This window comes from Rhea americana, unplaced genomic scaffold, assembly GCF_003343005.1.
Source record: "Rhea americana isolate MKP2758 unplaced genomic scaffold, rheAme1 scaffold_612, whole genome shotgun sequence".
In the NCBI taxonomy this organism is placed as follows: Eukaryota; Metazoa; Chordata; class Aves; order Rheiformes; family Rheidae; genus Rhea; species Rhea americana.
Genome location: NW_028186771.1, coordinates 3,059 through 24,463, shown reverse-complemented (window position 1 = coordinate 24,463; position 21,405 = coordinate 3,059). Strand labels below are relative to the sequence as shown.

The 21,405-nt window shown below is 56.3% G+C and overlaps 1 protein-coding gene across 1 annotated transcript in view; it reads left to right on the top strand.

The window, feature by feature from the left end:
* Positions 1–19,931, top strand: part of ACSF3 (acyl-CoA synthetase family member 3) — a 75,976-nt gene extending 56,045 nt beyond the window's left edge. Inside the window, exons 8-10 of the mRNA XM_085320158.1 lie at positions 14,493–14,627; positions 15,533–15,644; positions 19,643–19,931. Of these exons, the coding sequence (XP_085176284.1) occupies positions 14,493–14,627; positions 15,533–15,644; positions 19,643–19,760 (365 nt within the window). The 3' untranslated portion in view covers positions 19,761–19,931. The remainder of the gene's footprint in view (positions 1–14,492; positions 14,628–15,532; positions 15,645–19,642) is intronic.
* Positions 19,932–21,405: the final 1,474 nt, after the last annotated feature.

Genomic DNA, 21,405 nt, shown 5'->3' with positions numbered 1-21,405 from the left:
TTTCTGGTTAAATCTGATGCCAGGAGATTGCAAGAGGAGCCCAGCCGTTTCCTGCCGTGTTTCCCTGCTGGAGCAGCAGCAGCAGATGAGGCAGCAATGGTGAAGCTGAAGAGAAATGGAGTAAACACCAGGAAAGCAGCCTTTCAGATAAGTCATTTGCCATCTCTGKGCCACACATAACATGCCTTGCAAGCAAGCTAATTCTCAGTAGCAGCTTGTTCTAGCAGCCCAGACACGTGCTAAGGTCCCATCAAAGGTGATAAGGGAATGGTGAGGCCAGTTTTCCCGCTCTCTTTACTTCTGGGATCTTTTATCTCCTTCCTCTGAAATAGAGGAATTGCCACGGTCATAGATGTGGTGCAGGACAGGGCTGTGCTTGCACCTAGTTGGTGTGTGTTGTCCACCCTGAGTTAAATTAGTTGCTTAGCTTGGTATAAAAAAATGAAACCTCAGAGAGCCAGCACAGCGGGAGCTTTGTTGCTCCTGCCGTAGGGTGGGGCCTGCCCCATTTCCTGGGGTCCTCCTGGCATCTCGCCTAAAACACCCCCGTTGTCCTCCGCTCCCTTCCCAGGGCCTTCATAGCTGTGGTCGTTAGTCTCTGGGGAGTTTTGCTAGTCCTTCCTGGAGCCTTGTTCCTCCACCTATGAAAGAAGAGGGATAATTCTGTGATCGCTTGTTAGTTGCTCTTTGTCGTATACACTGAAAGACTTGGATGAAAGGTGGTGTTCGCTGGAAAAGGTAAGCCAAGATCCTTTTGCACCCAGCCAGGATAATCTGTGGCAGATGAGATGTGCACTGTGACACAACAGGCCTTTGCAACAGAGCAAAAATCTKGAATTTCAGAAGTGCTAATTACTGTTAATTAACTACAATTTGTGCTGGTAACCTCTGGAGCAGCCTGTTCCTAACCAAGATGGCTGACAGCAGTGAAAAAACGTTACTCATTTCCATGTAATAAATCAAGCTAAAGTTGCTTCTGTTATTTATCCTATCATTTAGCATTTCATTAAATAGATATGTACACATACATCATCATTGCCGCGGCTGTGTCAATCCCCTTCAGGAGGAATGCTGCCTCTAATCAATCCCAGCAGCGCGGCTCACCATGGAAAGGCTCAGGAGTCGCTGTGTTCAGGTTAGCATCTTGCTGCATATCGATTCGTCATTGGTAACTAATCAGCCACTTGTGTCCGCTCATCTTGTATGACCGATGTTCGACCACAGAGCTGTTAGCAGAAATGGTGGTGTTGCTTTTAAGGGGAGATCTGGCCAAGAGAGCTGAGGTCTCTCAGATGGATCAGAGCTGGCTCCTGACCCGAGAGCTGACCTGCAGCCCTTGAGGAGGTCCGTGTTACAGAAAGCGTGCTTCTGCGGGGCCATTTGGCGTTGGGTTTTCCTTGAGCTCTGACACGGTAACAGCAGAAACATGTAGCTGAGAGAAGGGGAAGGAAAGTCTTGTGGTTATTAGTGTTGAGCCAATAACGRTTCAGAACTGTTCTCTGTCATTTCAGTGAATTGCTTAATCTTTGCACCTCCTAAAGAGGGGTGGATGGTTCACGAGAGCATTGCTGCTGGTATGTAACAGCATGATGCTGGGATCATAAGGGTGGAGCATAGCTAGCAGCACCTCTTGTCTTGTGGGAACAGCATGATAGAGGAGGAGGTTTGGGAAGAGCACTGGACTGCGTGGGAGATGGGCAGCCGTCTGCAGGAGCCGTTTACTAAGGCTGCCGCCCGGGATGGAGTTAAGCATGTGCACTGTCCTGGGTGTGTTTGAGGCAGAGGGAGGTTTGCTAGTCCTTGGACCTGCCCCGTGCACTGGAAAAGTCTCTCCTGCTTGCCGAGCTGGAGAACTAGGTCACCTTCACAGCAGGCAGAAATGAAGCAGAAGGTGTGGTGTTAAGATGGGCCAGGGAGCCACAAAGAATAGCGAAATAGTGGTGCTCTAGTAAGTACTTGTGAGCACATACAGCCCTCGTACCACTGAGGAACCTGTGTCCTGTCAAGGAAGAGCAGCTAATGCTCTTGTCCRACGCTAGCAGCACTGGGCTGCAGCCGCCGTTCTAATGAACGTGCTGGTGCTGAGCTGGGCAGACGCGGGGGCCGTGTGCCAGAACCCTGCTGATCCAGCTGTCCCTCGTGGAGTGCAGCCTTGAGCTGGAGCGCCCCTTCCCTGCACAGGGTGCCAGTGTCCTGGATCCGGRCCGGGGACACCTCAGGGTCCAGCCTGGGCCCTTCACCGCCTTGTCACTGTTGTCTTAGCATGGTAACCATCCCAGCCTCATAGCCCAAGCTCACGCTCCTGCCGCGCTGCCGCGGGCCTCCCTGCCCGTGGCTGATAGCTCCCAAGGATGCGCAGTCCCTGTGGTCTGATGTGGGGCCAGCAAACTCCTTTCAGTGATGTCAGAGCAGCACTCAGACGCCTGCAAGCGTCCAGCTGCAGCAGTGTGTGCTCTGCTGGGCTGCGCCCTGCACTCCTGTGCCCCGGCACCTTGTATCGCATTCAGGAGAGGGGTTGGAGTCTCAAAGCTTGAGAACTTTCTGATTGGGTTGCCCCATCTAAGGGGCTAAAGGGAGGAGCTCCAGTTTGTCCATGCAGGGCCATGTGTTCAGTGCTCTTACTCTCCCAGTGCTCCATAAATAAATTCCCTTAGTCCATCCTAGCACACTGTATCAATCTTGTTTAATAGACTGGAAAGCTTATTGCATGGCGGCAGGTCGCAAGGAGTGTCGAGGTGATGGATTGCGCCTTCCTAGAGTTGAGCATCGTTGATGTATAATGAAATATTTATGATTTATTCCAGCTAATAAACTGGAGTGAAGTGTGTGATGTATGTGAGCAGATGGGGGATCTATTGATGCAGTTTTCGTTGTGTGGGGGAGGGAAAGGTGTATGTCCATAACAAGCACACACAGCACAGCCTCCTGTCCCTCTGTCCCACAAGGTAGGCACTTGGCTCCAGAGAGGACACCTGAGCTGATTCCTGTGAATGTTCTTTACCACTCGCCTGTCTAGTTGTTTGTCCACCCCACGTCTCCTCCCAAAACTTCTCAAGTGCCAGAAGCCCATGGCAGGGGGTAGAAGCAGTTTCGTTGAGCGTTGCATTTGGGGCAGTGTCCAGCTGAGAGCTGTGCAGGAAGCTTGTTCCAGGAGGAAGAGGAAGATCTGCTCTGCGCTGTCCCCAGCCTGTGGGCAGGGAGGCTGCAGGAGTGCCATTGCCGTGGCAGGCAATGTGTCTGCGTTACCTATGAAAATAGTTTCCRTGGATCTATGAGATCACTTAGACACTTGATTGCACTGGAAGGAGCAGGGAAGTTTGAAGCCTGTGAAGAGAGGTGCTTGTTTGTGTGATGCACGATGAGCATTGCTTCAGCATGCTTTCAAAGTGAAAAGCTTGCTGCTCCGAAAGGGAAGGAGCATTTCGTGGTCTGGTACTGAGCTGTGTATGAGAGCCYAGGACAGAGCTAGTCTGTGGCAGGGGAGCCTGATCCTACCTAGATGGTCTGGAGAAACTGTGCCCTAAGGCAGCAGGCCCCTGACCGTCAGCTGTAGTCCCACCATGGCATTGCACGCATCAGCATTTGAGTTTACAGCCTTAGCTCTGCCCCTTCGTGTCTGCACACACACTCGGCTGTGTTTGCGCTCGTGTTAGCCTGGCACTGGCGTTGAGACTTGCTTGTGTCCTCTGCACACAGAGCAGTGTTCAGGCAAAGGGGAGCTGAGCCCCAGCCTTTTGCTCAGAGCCGGCTTCATGCCGACGAGTGTGTCGGGATTAGAGGTCAGGAGCTCCTGGCTCTTCACCACCTGCCCAGGCTGCTTGGCCAATTTTGCCTGGAAAATAAATCATCACCTTACTCACTGATGCGTGGCTGCCAGCGGGTGAGCTCTGCCTCTGTCCTGGTGTGGGCCAGGAGCATCAACAGCCATTTTAGGGAAACTGTGGGAAACAGGGGACACATAAGAGTTAATCCTCAGCTCAGAGGCTGATGCACAACCTTCTGCCCACTGCGCTGTGCCGTGGAAAGCCGAGCGAGCGGGGCCGTTTCCCCCCTCCGCATCCAGCCGCTGTCCTGCCAGCTGTTCCCTTTTCTGCCTAATTAGCCTCCGTTTCGGAGTGCTTTGAGATCCTCGGCTGAAAGGCACCGGAGAAGGGCAAAGAATGATTATTCTGACTGCCTCGCTGAAAGCTTCCCAGGGGTCTGCCAGCTGGGACCCTGCCTGTCTCTCCGACATGCTTGTTTGGAGAGCGCGGCAATTCTCCAGGTAGAGGCTGGGCAGAGGAATGCAGGAGGGAGAGCGCCTTGCTCTGTCTTTGCTGTTTCGAAATGAGAGATCGTTGTGCCAGGAAGGCACCTGACAGCAGGGGATTCCTCCCGGAGTTTGGAAAAAAAGCTTAAAGGCTGCTAAAAGAGCAGGTGTTGAGCCCAGCAGGAGCGGGGCGTCAGCACCGTTTCGGCAGGGCCAGGAGCTCTCTGCAGCCTGGAGCACCGGCCCGAGATGGGGCTTGCAGGGAGGGGAGAGGGGGAGCCCTCGTGCAGGAGCAGCTCCAGCGCAGCTCTCGAGTAGCACCCTGTTCCCTCCACAGGCCTGTGCTTGGGCAAACTCTCTTCCCCCCTAACAGCCATCTTAATGCCGTGTAGCAGCTGCATGTCAAGGGGAACAGAGCTGGCTTAAGGTTGTTTTTCTGCTCGGTACAGCTGGAATGCGAAGCCACACTGAAGCGGTCAGTGTTCGTTTCTCACGGTGATTACAGCTCTGTTYCTACTCCAGCCCTTACAACAGGGACACGGTTTTTGAGATGGGCTATGTGGCGTATCCCCAGGCAGAGCTCTAGCTGGAGGCCTCGGTTCTGCAGGGGAGCATGACTGATTAAAAAACTTTCTCAGAGGTAGTTTCTGATTTGGCTGAGCAAACGGGTAAATCTAGGATAGCCGCTCACATCTGCAAACAACTAAGCGGCTAAACCATTCGTTCCTCTGTTAGCACAGAGGACAACATGTGCGCCGGACTGTTTGTGGAAGAGCATGCTGGCAAATGCCGTGGCGGGGTGGAGGGTGGTTTAGTCACAGTGGGGTTAGAGCTGATGTGGCCTGAACCCCTGGGCAAAGAGTGTCAAATCCAGTGATCCGAACGGCCAGCTCTGCCGAGACGCAGCTGGAGCTGAGTTACCGCCTGGCTCATGCTGGAGGAGCACTTGGCTGCCCAGCTTGTGACACCCATGTCCCTGCGGTGGAGGCTGTGGCCCATGGTGGCTTTCTCCAGGGTGCAACGGACGGTGCCCTGGTGTGCAGCCCTGTGGCACTGCCACGTGCACAGCTAGCAGGACCTTCCAGGCGAGGCTGTCACCAGAGACTCTCCCGGTCACATCTCTTGCAAAGTGCAAGTGAGGGAAGTCTGGKGGATGTTCCCTTGCCTGCCTGCCCGGCACTGTCCTGGGGCAGAGCGCGGGGGCTGTCCCCAGAGAGGCAGCTGCACACCTCTTCTGCGTCACTCTGGTTTACAGTGTCTTTAGTGGAAAGGTGGGTTTGAGAGGTCCCTGCTCTCCACCCCAACTCTCTGAGTAGCACCAGGCTGGGCTCTTCATGAAGTTGAGAGTAATTTGTAAAATCTGGAATGATTCATTAACAACAAAGGCCCTGATTAATATTCTTTTCTACTTCAAACACACATTTTCCTGCCCACCAGCCTTCCTCACACCTCTGAGACATTACTTTCCTCTCTGGACTCTTCATGTTCACATTTTTTTACTCAAGCTCTTTGGAAACACAGAAGAGTCACTCCAGCAGCTGGGAGGCTTAAACAAGCAGCTCCAACCAGCTGGGTCAACAAGCAGTTTCTACTAGGAGGAAATCACTTAGCAAGATAACAAGGGTGGGAGAAGGAGGTGCACAGAGCCCAGCCTTGCCTCAAAGTGTGTTTACCCCGGGTGAGGGCTGTGCCTTGCACAGAGGTGTGAGTTTTGCAGCATCCAACAATGACAGAATTTGCTGCCACTGTGGCAGGAGGGTAAAATAACCCTCTTTTGCTTCTCAACAAAATACTTTTCCTTCCAAAGGGATTTTTTGCTGTTTCCCAGTACCTTCTGTTGCGCTGTAYTCAGTCTACAAAAGCACTGCATGATTACAAACAGGAGTGTCAGGGAAGTTTGCAGATCATCCTGCCACAGGGTACTTTTGACTGGGTTAGAGGGAGTCGCAATTGTCCCGGTTCTCAGTCTTTCAGGGATCTCCTGAAATACGGGCCCTGTGGTCGAGCCAGGCTGGGTAATGCCTCCTTCTCCAGCACTAGAGCTGTATGCAGGGCTGCTTCTAATGCTTCCTCTGCACTTCCAACACAGTGTTTGGGCAGTATCTTYTTAAACCATCCATCCCTCTTTCTTGCTCTTGCCCTTTTAACATCAGCTAGGTCCAAACTTCGTGGGCAGTCTTGTCCAGGCACCTCTGACGTATATCACTGCAAAGGGAGGACTGAGGTCAGGCCTGTACTGGGGCCAGGCTGTCCTGGCCTCACTGCTAGTGCCTGAGAGGGACCCTGGGAAAGGCTGTGCATGAGGCTGAACTCAGGTCTTGACTCTTACATTCATTGGCATCTGTTTCCTGCTGCTTTTCCCTGCAGCTTTCCTAAGTAAATCCTGCTGTGCCAAGAGAGTTACCAGCATCTGAGCTGAGTCTGTTCTGCTTCAAGCCCTACTGAAAAAGCAACTAGGGAAGTGATGGTTGCAGTTTTTCATGCTGCAGCTGCAAATAGCAAAATGCGCTTGATCTGATGCTCAAGTGCTGAGCTTTGTTTATGGTGATGTTGTGGCTTTGGTTAGTAAACCTTGCAGAGAGTGTCCTCAGGTGCCTGAGCTGTTCTCCCCTCATCTGGTGGGGAGGCACTTTGTGCCTGTTGGGAAAAGGCTGGCGCTTTTCTGTAGAGCATTAGACACAAAGAAAAAGGTTTATAAATAACGTGAAGGTAGTGAAAAACCTCCCAGAAGCCAGGAAAATCCATGCAACAATTTGCAAGTCATTGTAGTGACTCATTGCTCTGGTGTAGTCTCGGTGTGCTGGTTTTCTGCTCGCAGACCCACAGCTGAAACTCTCGCTAGGGACCGGAGCTGGCAGTGTCACTGCATCAAGGCTGGCAACACATGTTCCCAAACAGTCTTTTCTCTCTCCACCCTTCCAGGCACCTGGGTAACATCTGTCCCAGCGAACAGCGAGTGAGATCTCCGCTCCAYCTAGTTCGTAGCAGTGGTTGTGTCTGTAGCAGACTCTTCCTGCTGTGCAGCTCCTGGGTGCTAAGCTGTACTCAGCACCCTTCTGCAGGGCTGAGGATAACAGCCATCTACYGAACACCTCTGCCTAATGAAGCCCAGTGGGCCAAACCCATTAGGGCAACACTATTGCTATTCCCTAGTGATTGCACTTTGTAATGAGAGGCATCTGATAGTGCTTGGGGTTTACCCAGCAGATGCTAAGATAGTCCTAGCTCTAGATCTAATACAAGTAGAAGAGATTATTCCTGTCAATTTACCTGAAAACTCAGTCTCCTGTGCATTTCTTCTATGTCAGAACTTCTCCAAGAGGTTAMGCATTTCATTTCTCCAGCCAAAGTGTTTTCTTAGTCAATAATTAGTTCAAATGTTTGCTTACAACACCTTTGATGTAGAACTGTTACAGTGTTTGCTAGGATCAAGCTGATCAGTGTGCAATGGTGCTAGCACAGAAACTCCAGGAAGATCTTGCCTCTGTAGTTGTGCTCTTTGGAACAAAAAAGGCTCTTGTTTAGCATGTCCTGGGAAAGCCGTTCAGGCGCCGTGTTACTGCGAGATCTCTCCGCTCTGCAAAGGAGGCGCACAGAGTAACAGCCACAGGACATCTGTACTGCCAGGATCACAAGGGCTCTTTCATCTTTGTAACAAGTGTTTTGCAACTTTAAGAAACTGTAATTGCAGAAATGCTCTGGAGTTTGAGTTTGGAAATAGGATCTCCATTGCAGCTTGCCCGCTTTAGGGTGTTCGTTTGGGTAAAGCATGCATTGAAAGTACAGCAGCAAATTCCAAGTAACTATAGACAAGCCTATCCTATAAATATAAATGATCTTACCCGAAAGCCTCRTTTTTAACACAAAAGTAATCTGAAAAAGGTCTTTTATGGCTTTCACTCGGTGCCTAATAGTGCAGTCCATGCCCAGGGCTGTGGTTACYGCAGGCTGAGCCACGGGTCGGAGTGGAGTGGTACCTGCAGCGCCTGCAGGCTGATGAAAYGTGCACAGCTTGCTCCGCGTGCGCTGAACGGGCAGTCCTCCAGGCAGCTCGCCAGGGGAGGCTGGCCCGGCCGTCCGGCCACGTCTCTTCCCTCGCTCCTTAGGGCTGTGCCGCTCATGYCAGCCTGCTACATGTTATATATATAGCATTGCCTGAAACTCCCATGCCGCGCTCCCCACCCCCAGCTCAACTGGTGCAGGAGCCTTTTCAGTATGCGACTCAGCAGAGCCTTTAACATTTCGCGGAACAGATGCCCACTGAGCATCTTGAAACAAATCCAAAGGTAGCAGTGACGGCTGCTGTCAGGGAAACAATAATCCCATGGCCTTGCAAGCATCAGCTGTGCCTGAGCGCAGGAGCGGAGCCAGGCACAACAGAGGCTTCTTCCGCTCTCTGCTTTGTCTGATGAAAGAGCCTGGTCAGAGGTGTCCCGGGCAAGCGGAGAGAGAGAGATGTGGTGTCAGAGACTGTAATCTTCTCATCATCCCGAATCTCCTTCCCCGCACAGCTGGCTGCGAGGAAGCAAATACTGTTTCTGTCTGTGTGCCGTGGGGGGCATCCGAGCACGGGCACGTTTGTCCTGACCCTGCTGTTGTGTATTGCTTGGGGTGATTCCTGCGCAGGCAGAAGAGAAAAGGCTTTGGGAGCAATGCTGACGGGAGCGGGGAGAGGTGGGGGGTTGCTGCCCTGTGCTCTGTGATTTTGGGGTTCACCTCTCTCCAGCTGAGCTTGTCTCTCTGCTGTAAGCTCACGTGAGCCTTCTTAAAAGTAAAATAACAGTAGTGCTGGACGGCTCCTGCGGCAGAACCGCCGTGAGGGCAGGAGGACGAGGTGCGTCTTCRGGCAGGCTGGGCTCGGGGCTCTGGGATCTCTTTCTGCGGAGTTGTCACATAGAGGTGAAACATCTGAAAAGTGGAGGGGATTAAAAAGCAGGTGACTTGTGTGGCACTGTGCTGTCCGCGACAGTCCTGGCCTCGAGGTGCACGGTGCCGTGTGCCTGGGGGAGCAGCGGCCCGTGTGCCGCAGCCCAGACACTCGCAGCCAGGTTGGCAGCGGGGTAGCCCTGCCCTGAAGACTTTACAGTCTGGTCCAGGGAGGAGAAGTGGCTAGGCAGCAGTAAAGACAGCTGTCCCTGTTTCACGCAGCCAGAGATGGCATTTCTGGAGCAGGATCGCACAAGCAGCTCAATATCAAACACAGAGTTTTATGAACCTCTTCCAGTGCTTCCTGCGGTGATGCGCTGGGTGCTTGCTGGGAGCACCCGGGAGCCACGAGTGTGGCCAGTTGGAAGGAGGGTTGGCAGGACATGTGACTTGGCAGGTTGTGTCCTCTTATGGCAGAAGAACTCCATTCCCCGCTCAGCAATCCCACCCATCGTCTCTGTTTCCTCCTGCCAGCCTGGGGAGGGAGGTATCCGTACTAGCAAAGTGCTCCGAGATTGCTGGGTGGGAAGCGCAGCAATCTGCAGCCCTGTGGAGGTGGAAGCCTGYATAATGGAGCAGAAAAAGCTCCAGGAGCCGTGGGGGACTGCATGCAACAGCGACTGCAGGGCAGCGTGCGGGTGCTGAGCCTGCGCTGTGTGCGGCTGGTGCCGAAGTGCTGGGCACACCGGATAGGGACCAGTGTCCAGAGCCCCAGGGGATAAGGGAGCAACCCTTGTCACCAGGCCTTGGTACAGTTTCAGGTTTGGAAATGATGTTTTTAATACTGTTTTACGGGAGCATGTGGGGGAGAGTCATTAAGCAAGCGACAGCATCCTTTTAACTAGTCTCCCTGGCACAGGAAATCCCTGCTGGCCCGGAAGCATCGAGTGCTTTGTTGCACTGGATGCGCCGGCTTACAAGCCGTCTTGATGTGCTCGGCTGGTAGCAGATGGCGCGGGGCAGAGGGTAATGTGGCTGTCCTCCGCGGACGGCAATCCCCCGGAGCTGCGAGGAGCGACACACACAGTATGCTCCGTCCTGTCACCACGGGAAGTGACAGAACCGCTCTGAAGCTTGGTTTGCAGGAGGGAAGACACAGAAAGAAAGAGACARGGAGAAATTACAGAGCTCGTCACAGAAGCTCGCTGTAATCACAGTAACAACACCAAATGCCTGCCGTGCCKCGCTGCCAAGGCGTGCTGTAGGTCGGCCTTGGAGGGTGTCTGCCTAAGGAGTAATGATCGTGCTTGTGGGGACCAAGGAGTCCAAGGTGAACTGCGAGGCATGGGTCTCCTTCCRCTGGCTGAGTTCACCCTCCCTCCCCACGCTGGTCTGCTCAATCTGGAATGACTGGTACTTCCTTTCCATTGCTGCGTGCTGAACATCTGGGAAGGTGACAGCTCGGGGAGCGCGCCTTCTCCAAAGAGCCCATTTTCGAGTTGGAAGCAGAAGCTCTTTGAACGTGGGGCGCACCTCCGTTGGCAGGCGCGAGCCGACTCGAGCAGGTCCTGCCCGTGCTCCCGGCAGCCCCAGGAACGCAGGGGACAGCGGCGCAGAGACGCTCGCGCAGGCTAGACACCAGCCAGCTTGGATCCAGCTGCCGCCCAGCTGAGTCARCCTGGCACGGCGCCCGGCCTTCGCCGGTGCCAGGCTGGAGCGCAGCGCCCGCCGCATGGCTGCACAGCTTGTGGGGCCGGCGCAGTTGGGCACACGGCACCGCGCTCCGCAGAGAGCGCCGGCTGCTGCCGGCTCAGGTGTTTCGTTACAGTCGAAATCCTGCCGAGGTCCTCCTGCCGCTGGAGAGAACAGCAAGCAGAGACTTCCTTAGCTGGAAAGAGTATCCGAAAGCAGTCTTGAAACCAGGCTACCACAGGGCTTGCTCTCCTGCTTTGCCAGGGCCTGTGCACCGAGCGGACGGGGGGCCAGGCAAAGCAGAGGCTCTGGTGCAACGCTCCTCGCTGGCAGTTGGCCTCTCCAGTACCCCAGCACTCATGCAGCAGTTTGCTTTGCCGATGCACTGGAGAAATCGGCAGCGGTGACACCTCACCTGCCGACTGCCTACCTCAAGGGCATGCGGAAATGTGAATTCAGTTCTCGCTCACTGTAAAGAAAGATAAGGGGAGGGARTAATCTAGTCAGCCTCAGGGAACTTCAGCTGTCGATGTCAGGAGACCTTGGTTCAGATGAATCTCCTGCCCTCAGCTAAATCTGTCTCATGAATCCAGTCCATTTCTTAGACCGTTCCCCCTATGGTGGAACGGCAGACAGTGGAAGTGTGGCAGCCTCGGTCCGCTTAARCGTTGGAGAACTCCGTGTCACGGAACCAGGTCCAAATTCCCTCTCCTCTCCCTGTCTTCTCTCTATGAATAAGCAGCTCCTGAGCTCACTGCTGAAGGCTTGTGGCTCTCCGGTCCCTCGGTGACACATTTTAATTAATATTCACTTTCCATTTCTGTGCCAGTCACACAAGCCACATCACTGATATCCGGTCACGGAATGTAGTTTGTCACAGCAGACAGGAAYTCTTTTCAGCCCCGAGCAGCCAAATATCCAGAAAGCCCTAGTTTAAAAATTTCCCACAACTTCAAAATATTCCAGACAGCCTTCAAAGCACATGGCCATGCTTTGCGTGAGAGCGCCAAGAGGAAGGTAAGCAAATATGTGAACGATTAATCATTTCCTGGCTGATCCGAGCAACATGAGAGACCCAGAATTTTGGCATATCCCAACTGAACGGGGACACAGCTCTTCTGGGGAGCAGCCCTAATTTCAGAGCTATTTCTGACTTTTCATTGCTGTGACATTACAAATCTCAAAGTGTTCAGAGCCTTTGCACTGCTGTTAAGCCACGCATAATCTCTTTGGAGTGCCACAGGTGAACTGGAAGCTAGTTTCATAAAGCTGCGTGGACAGTAGAGACTTCCTATGACACCTGAATTTTGAAGAGTCCGTGTAGCACTGCAAAGGTGACGTCCTCTCAGGTGAGCGTTAGGTGCTGCTGTGGCCAGACGCTGACCATTGCAGGGAGTGTAATCACCCTGCTAAAAGCTCTGTTGTGAAAGCAGCATCCCTGGTGGAAGAGAGCACCAGAAGGAGAACTGAGGCGGAAAAGAGGGGGATGCGATGGAGGTGGGTTTCAGCTTGGGCACAGCGGTGGAGAGCGGAGGCTGCCAGCCCCCAAGGGAGCACAGCAGCCTGGGCAACAAGTGGGCTCTGAGTTTGTGTTCTGCTTTTTCYATTTTCCTTTGGTTCAAATTTTGTAAAGTGATCCTTTCTTTTAGAGTAAATCTCTTCTAAGCTGCCTGGCGTAGGAGTGATCAGCTCTGAGAAGCCCAAGGCGCGGTGTGTCCCGAGTTAAAGCGAACAGGCCCAGCCGGGGATGGAGGCAGACCCTTTGCCCGGCTGCAGTGCTGGCCAGACTCGGGAATGCAGGCGTCAGAGTGCACTTACCATCTGCAAGGGTCGCTAAACACCTGAATTTGGGGAGAGCATGTCGCTGCATCGAAGAGAGCTTTTACTTGGCGTAGTCATGTTTGTAACTGCTTTCCATGGGGAGGAGTTGGATCCATGTTGCTTAGCCCTGCAGGCCACTCCTGAAGTGTGACTGTCCCCATCCGAGAGAAGTGAGTGGCAGAGGGGTGCTCACCGGTGCTTGGGTGACACTGTGAGTCCCCCAGCAGAGCAGAGAGGACCTTTGGGACAAAAAGAGCTGCTCATCTCTGAAAGATGCTTGCAGTCCTTGGGGAGTAGGTGGCAGTGGGGAGGCTGTCCCCTGGGCCCCCCAAAAAGGTCCTCAGGTCTCAACRTGTCGTGGAGTACACACAGTGCTTTTAGCGTGCTTGTTGCACCGCTTTCACCCCAACCAGRGGTTTAGCGGGTTCGTTTTGGCTTAGCAGGCTCATGCCCTGGGAKGCCGGGGTCCAGGATCCTGGACTGTCCTCGTTCCTCAGTTTTTCGACTTGCATCTGGAGTGGGTTGGGCGAGAGCTGCTCTGGCAAGAGCCTGGAGCTCTGCAGCGAGCGTGGGAACTCCTGCAGCCCCAGCGGCACTGATTTACTCTGCTCAGGCCTTTGCTGGGAGCTGCTTTTTCAGGCTGCCGATCTCTGTGTCATCTCYGTGTTTGAGCTTTCCAGCCAGCAGTGAAATAAGGTCTGTCAGCGAGACCGCAGTGGGGGAGCGGGCTCGGTGTGTGGACACAGTGGAAGTGTGTATCATTAAAGAGAGAATGGAGATTGACGCATAGGTTAAAGCTAAGGGTCCCCTGGTGCTGCTTTCAAGGCTCTGAAATTGCAGTGCGAGGTGCTGGGCCCCCCCTCGCCCACCGGTTGGCGAAGGCTCTATTAGCAGAATGTGAGTAATCATCTTAAGTAGCTATCAAAGTGCAACAGCTTGTTAAGCGTTTAGCCAGGTTGTGCTGACATGACCCCTCTCCTCAATCTTCCCCGACGCGGCGCGAGYGCCTAATTACGGCATCACACCTGCCACACGCTTCCCCCCGCCGCCCCCGCGCCCGCGGAAGGGACAGGTCGGATTCGACGCGTTGTTAGACCAGGCGCTTTCTCCCGACGCCTCCCCCGCCCGTCCTCGTCGACGGCCGCGGGGAGCGCGGACGGCCCCGTTCCGAGCGGGAACGTTCGCCACCAGCACCCCCAGCGCGGGGTGGCCGTAGGGGGCTCGCGGGTCTCGCTGTGGTCAGCGCGCACACGCGCACTCCTGCACGCAGCCCCGTACAGCCGCTGCAGGGGCGCGTCTGCCGGGAAGGAGGGGAGCGGCCTTTGCCGGCTCCTGGGGACACGTGTCTCGTCGCCGTCCCTGGCCAGCGGCTGGGAGGAAGAGCAGGTTTGGGAATAYGCGCTGGAGGCTGAGCAGCCCCGTGAGCGGGGGCGTCGAGGAGGAGCCGCGTCCGGAGGAAGGGGCTAAATCGAGCCTGGGTCTTTGCCACGCACGAGGAAGGGGCTGAGCTGGGAGCCCCGGTACCGTGTGCTCCGTGGGGAGGGCGCGCTGCGGAAGGGACCTGCCTGCAGTCATCGCTCCCGTGCTCCTCGCTCGCGTATTGAGTGCGTATCCTTATTCCTCCAGGAAAAGCAGCGGCTGCTCCCTCTGCGTGTCCCTGGGAGCAAGCTGCGGCGGGGGGAGGAGGAAGGCTGATGCCCCATCCCCGGGGTCCCTGCCGAGATGCTGTCGGCCGTTGCGCTGGGCATRGTTCCCTGCACGCGCCGGCGCGGGGAGCCGGGCTCGGGGCCTGCCTGGGGCGTTGCCTGAGCCCCGCGTCTGCACCGCCGGAGACGGTCTCTGATGGAGCCTGCTTTGCTTTCAGGAGACACGGCAGCCTACAAAGATGGCGTTTACTGGATCAAGGGCCGYACCTCCGTAGACATCATCAAAAACGGCGGGTTTAAAATCAGCGCTCTGGAGGTGGAGCGTCATCTGCTAGCGCACCCTCACATAGCAGGTACGGTGCTCCGCGCCAAGCCCCCTCGTCTCCGCCGCCGTCGCCCCAGGGGCTCGGGGCAAAGAGCTGCCCGTTGCGGCGGCAGCGGGGCAGGCAGGGGCCGCGCGAGCCTCCCCRGCGCGGCTGCCACCTTCCCTGAGCAGGCACCCAGCTCGGGGTACCGGGGCCGCTGCTCGTAACCACAACCCCCCGAGCTTTCCACAAGCTGYCCGCGGTGACGCGCTGCTCCGGCCGGGAGCACGCTGCCGTGTCACCGTGCCGTGGTCCCCGCGTGTGCCCTGGTGAGCAGGGAAGGTGGGTGGGAGCCCGGCTCGAGTGACAGCCCTGGCTCGGAGGACGCGGACGTGAGGCTGCCTGGGGTTTCTTGCCTGGAGGCTGTCCTGCAGCCTTTCCGTTAGCAAGGCTGGGTCTGCGTGAAGAGCAGACTGCATTCAAAGCCCACCGTTCGTTGTCTCTCGCGGCTGAAGCCAGGAAGCTTGCAGCTGGGTGCCGAGTCAGCAGCAGCGCTCGTCTGATTTTAGAAATGAGACTCTAATTAAATCTGTCCTGACCTTGTCTGTGACCCTGTTCGAGGGGCTGAAAGCCATGCCCCTGGCTCGGCACAATTCTGTATTCTTCACTAGCCTCCCAGCTGACTCTAAATCACTCAAGCCGTGGGGCTTCCTGCTTTTTCCGTGGTGAAAAGCTCTGCTCTTGGAGATTGTGTCGGCACAAAAGTCCCTGATTCAGCCCCAGATTGCTGTTCTTACTGACATCCTATACTATCTTCCTCCACGCCCTCTTCTTCCCTGCGCACAGGCACCGCTGCCCACCTAGCAGTGGTGCCAAGCCATCTCTTACACCCACCCTCTGATCACCAGAGACTGATCGAGTTTCTCGGGCCGAATGTTCTGCTCTCTCTACAGATGTGGCCGTGATTGGGCCCCCAGACATAGTCTGGGGCCAGCGGGTCAGTGCAGTCGTGCAGCTGCGCAAGGGGGAGATGCTGTCTGTGAAGGACCTGAAGGACTGGGCCAGGTAAGACTCCATCGGGTGCTGCAGGGTGAGTAGTATTACATGCCAGGCTGGTGTGAATGGCAGGTTTAAGGCCTGTAGCATCCTCATGTGGGGACTTGGTTACAGGAGGGATAAAGGGGTGGCTGGTGGTGAGCATCTGGCTGGAAGCCRCACGTCATGCCTCAGGCTCTAGGGATGAAGAACACAGGTCCTACCAGGCAGTGGCCAAGCACACGAGATAATGGAAATGAATGGGCCTCTCACCCCAGAAGTGCCTTTGACAAATGACCTGTTTGGTGCACAGAAGCGTCTCTTACTCCRCAGCAGTAGGAATAGTGCTCCCTGTAGCCAGAAGGTGCTTTGCGGTGAATCAGTGGAGCTGTCATCAGCCCAGAGCTCACCCACTTACAGAAAACACAGCACAGCAGAGAGCAAGCATKAAGACAGGATGCAAGAAGGGAAGCTTCATGTTTTCTCAGCTCTTTCCCAGTATTGCTGCAGGCTTTGCTTGCTTCCCTTCCTACCCAGTGGAAAGCCAACTCGGGCCMGTCCCCAGTTAATCCCAGAGACCTCTCCATGGGGTGTGGAGCACAGAAAGACACCAAAACTTTTGGGCCTTGCATGGAGGCATCACAGTACCTACTGGCATGTGCCATCCTGGAGGGCATGGACAAATCAGAAGCTTGCTGTTCTGCAGCATTTTCAGCATGAAAGCCTGTGTCTCACTGTTCACGTCGGCCAAAGGAGWGGCCAGCACTGGCGTTGTGGGCATTAGCTGCAGGAGGAGAACATAAGCAAGCCAGARCCAGGGCTGGGAGACAGGAAGAAAAGTCATTGGGTTTATTGCTAATATTCCCTTAGCAAAATTTGTAATAGTAGATTCTTCCTTTTCCTGGCAACTCCCTCCTTCAGGCTGTGGATATTTTTGGCAAGGCTGGCGCTGTTTCATGAGCAGTAGGAGCACTTGTTTCATCAGGGGCTGCACAGCCAGCCAATTAAAGATTTCCCCTGGATTTGCAAAAATCACAGTTGGGGAACTGCGATTTAGCGAGTGCAAGGAAGATGCTAGTTGGCCGGCTGCTGCTCTGATTAAAGTTACTTAGTGAGAAGAGAGAATCAAACAAAGAAACCAAGCCCAYGCTGGTCGCTGCTTGGGCAGAGTGGCCAAGACCATGCCTTGCCATCACTCCTGCTGGCACCTCTGCTTCCTGTGCACATGTGTTAACCCTCTGACCACCAGTCCTCTGGGACTCCTGCTTCTTCCAGGGCAGCCCACAGCAGTGAACAGCTTTGGTTTCTTTGTGTTGATGCCTCCTTGCAGTCTCTCTCTGAGACTCTCTTGCTTGTTTGGGCTCAGCATGTTGCAGTAGGTACAGATCCCCACCAGGTTGGCTGGTACTCTGGTCTTCTTCATCTAGGACCCTCCCTGAGCCCCAGTGTAGGGCCAGAGCAGTGGAGAGTGAGGAAGGAGAGATCTTGAACGTGCCGTGCATTGGCTGCTCATTCCTGAGGCAGGGATATTGGTGTCTCCAGCAGGTCCCTTCACCCTTGCTCCAGTATGTCATGACCCTTGTTAACTCCTGCACAAATGGTAGACCAGAAGGGCCGGCATGGGCCACAGAGAGSAGTCACTGCCCCTGGTGGCAGAGCCTGCAGGGAGGCACTGCTACGCGTGGCTGCTCTTTACCAAGTCACCTGGCTGTTGCTGTGGCTCCTCGGCCCTGGCAGGGAGCTGTGCTTGGCCCCTCCGTGCACACCTTCCCCTCTCTTGCCGGTCTGTCCAAGTGCTCCTGGGATGGCACAGCAGAGCCAACAGCACCTTGGCTACTCCTGCTTTTTCTTGTCTGGTCCAATRCTGCCCTTCAATTCTGCCAGTTCCTGGGGGAGCAGGGGCCCTCGGAGCTCTGCTCCAGCACCACTCTTCCCATGCTGTTCCCAGCCCTCTGCAGGCCAGCCATGATGCTGTTTTGCCTGGGCAGAGCAAGGGTAGGAGCCCTTTAAGCAGAAGCCAGTTGAGATGCAGGAGGAGACAGTCAGCCGCTGTCTAAGGTCTTCAAAGGAGAGTGGTGTCCTTTGCCCGTGTGCTGCCACRGTGCTGTCTCCAGGCACCACACTGGCTTTTCCCCTCCATCTCTGTCTCTCCCTCTCGCCCTGTCTCTCCCCTTTATTTTATATGTCACTTACATTTGTTTGGCCCTTTTCTCGCACTCACTGGCAGGAGACACATGTCCCTCTTCAGAGTGATTCATTTTGCAGCTTTCGCCTCCAATCTTGCTTCCCGGTGACAGGCGCCATCCTGAGTTAGAGCCATCCATATGGCGGGGGGTGTCGGTAGCGGGCTCGCRGGGAGGAGGGCCAGGGCGACGGTTGAAGGGCTCGGCAGACTTGGCATCTCACATTAGGATCAGTGCCAGGACGCTGCCTGCCAGAGCTGGGCATGGCCCCAGGTTGGTGACACACAGGCAGCAGAAGGCAGGAGAGCCTCCCCCCGCACACACGCGCTTCTCAAAGGGCACGGGGACTTTGTGAGCTTGCTCCGCGCTCGGACTCGCTCCCGCCAAGGAAAGAGGCCCCGGCGGGCCTGAACGTGAGCACGGGGCTGAGGTGTGCCGTCGCACACGAGGAGACACGGCCCGCCGTCAGCGCACGTGGGGAGGGGGCCCACCTGCGATCCCGGGCCCCTGGGGCTGGAACCGGGGAGTGTGCACAGGGTTGGGCTTCCTTAGCGCTGTGTTTGCCCCTGCCATTTCTGACGCGGAGGATGGATGGGTCTCCGTTAGCAGCTCCTGCTCACTTGCTGAAGGCTCTCTGTGCCCTCTCCTGATGGTGCAGATCGGTATTTTGGGGTGGTGGCAGGATGTGTTGTGYTCAGCCGAGTGCCCTGGCTTTGGTGTGGCCTGGGGCTGGTAACAAGGTCTATCAATCAGCAGTCCCCAGTGAACCAGATCCAAGGTCCAAACAGAGTCCAGTCAGGAGCAAAAGGAGATGGGGCCAGAGACAGGCAACAGTGTGAGTCCACAGTCCATCCAGGAGCCAAGGCCAAGACAGGGCCGGAGACAAGCTATGATGCACATCTGTGGGCTCTATCCAGGAGACAAGCTTGGGGCTGAGGTTGTGCCAGGAGACGGGATGGGGATTGCACACCTGTGCCATAGCTCAGGCTGGGGCCGAGCTGCTGTGGGGCTCCTGGGCCAGTGGGCAGGGTGTGGCTGAGGGCCCAGGTGGGGCTGGTCAGGGCCCTTAGGTCCCCTCAAGGCTTGTGACAGCTGACACCACAGACACATCACTCTCCAAATCATCTTCAGGCATCTGCTTACAAGCCCCATGTATGTCAGTGCAGCAGAGGTGGAACAGGTACCTACCGCAACACCTTCCTTGTGCCCCTCAGCAGAGGTGAGATGACCCCCTTCGCCGCCCCGTGACGGAATCAGCTCAGGGCACAGCGGGCGGCTCCTTCCCCCTGCGCAGCACAGACCTTTTTGTTGCTGCTCTCCCAAGAGCTGCGTTGAGTCCTCAGGAGAGAGTCAGGCTACGGTCTGTGGTCAACCAGAGCTGCTCGTGCTGCAGCCCCCTTTGGCTGTCTCCTCCAAGCGAGGGTGCGGGCTCGTCCMCCACCCCACGCACAGCTCAGGCTGAGCACGGCGGGTGCCGTGCAGACACCAGGGACACTCGTTCTCCGTGCAAGCTGGGGGGCGGGAGCCACATTGGGCCCCACGGACAGCAGTGGTAAGGGCTGTCTCTGCCGCAGGCGTCCGTGCGGACTCGCGCTCTCCTGGGAGAGTGGGTGGCCGGTGTCTGGCCCCGAATGGTGCTGTCTGGTAAAGCCGCGGCTGGGGTTCCTCCGCTGTGTGCTGTGACTAGCTGCAGAGTGCAAGTCTGCTCCCAGGACTGAGCAAATCTGCCCCGCACCCGGGAGAGCTTGCAGCGTTTCAGAGCTCCTGGGAGACTTTCTGAGAGGACAGAGGGCCTGGAAGCACAGGTTTCTATCGGCTTTAACGGACTGTGTTTCTGTGCTGCAGAGAGACCATGGCACCTTACAGCATCCCCACAGAACTGATCGTGGTAGAGGAGATCCCACGCAATCAGATGGGAAAAGTCAACAAGAAGGATCTTCTGCGGCGCTTTTACCCAACCTAGTGCACGGCCAGGCCAAGGAGCCCTGGGGTCCTACACTGCATCTATTTCCAGAGTTTCTGAAATGATGCTGTCTAGGTACCAGCAGTGATGAGCAGTGGCACTTCTGGGCTCATTGCAATGGTCACAGTCTTGTCCATGAAATAAAGTCCAATAAAAGCAGGATTCATCCCATGTAGCCTTCCTTTTGGCTGACCTGACCATGGAGCTGCAGGTTCACCTTCCTTGCATGGCAGCACGTAACCCTGTGGAGGGAGGCAGCTGAAAGCGTCCRGGGCTGCCCTGCTCCAGAGGTGTGTAAGGAGGAGGCAGCTTGGCCATCCCGTGAGAGGTGATCTGTCCCCGCTGGCTGCCCTGGCTACCAGCCGCTGCTGTGGCAGATCTCRCCTGTGCCAAAGCGCACACAGGCGAGCGCAGGGTTCATCTCTCCTCGAGCTGAAGCCGCGGGGTGACCCCCTCTGCATCCCTTGAGCTGCTGCGTGCAGCCTGGCACCGGGGCACCTGGGCCCAGGGTGCAGGTGGACCCCGCTGGTCCCCGGTGAGTTCAGTGACACACGGAGGGGGGCTAGGGTGATACTGGCCTGTCAGACCCAGTCTGCTGGGTGGGAAAGTTCATGCAGGAACCCCTGGCTCCTCCGCCTTGTCTCCATCTGGCTCTCTGGATGATCATCTCCGTTCCTGTTCATAGCTCCCTGCCTCAGGCCGCGTGCAACTCATCCCGTTTCATCCCCAGATGAAATTACTCTTTCGGTTAAACTCCTGTCTGCAGCCAGCTGCAGTGATGCCTGCTGGGTTTGCCTCCCTTTCTGCCCTTTCCCACGGACTCGTTGCCTTTCCCCATAGCCTGGTCTATAGAGAGGGAGAGCAGGGGGTCCCCGCTGCAGATCGGTATCTGTCCGTCCCCGCRCACCTCCGAACGCCGCTGCCTGTTGCCCTGCAGCCGTGAAGAAGCAGTAATCGGATGAGCACAGAGAGGAGCCGCCGAGGTGCTCCCGCCAGGCCGGAGCGAGCGGAGGCGCTGCGCGCAGGCGAGGCGCCCACGGCCGGCCTTGGCGAGCGCCCTGAAAGGGGAGCACCCGCGGGTGGGCTCGGAGGGAGCCTGGTGGCAGCTAGCGCCGCGCGGCCCTTTCTGCGCAGGCCCGATAAACTGGAGCCTTCGTGTGTGCGGGCAGTGAATAGCACACGCGCACTGGCACATGCATGCCGCACTGGGGGGGGGGAAGCTGCTGCCGCGGGGCCGAGCCGCCCCGGCCGTGGGGCGAGCGCTCCCTCGGCTGCGATGCCTGTCCCGGAAAGGCAGCGGAGAGCGGGAAGGGGCAGGGGTGCGTGCCAGGGCGCCTCGCGGTCCAGGGGCTTCGGCGTTACAGGGCCGCAGTTCAGCATTGCGGTGGCGTGGYGCGAACCCCGGCGGGCAGGAAGGGCAGGCACCCGGGCGGGCGCTGGAGACGGGCTCAGCGGGCGCTGGTGCAAATGGCACTGCGTGCGCGTGCGTGTGYGTGCAGGCGTGCGCCCGCCTCCGAAGGCATTGATTCCCCGGAGGACAGGCGGTATTGCTAACCCCCCGCCTTCGTAAACGGRTTTGTGTCCCTGTTTTTGACTTCGCACATGCCCTGCCGACCGCGCTGCACCCGGAGGCGAGGGATCGCCA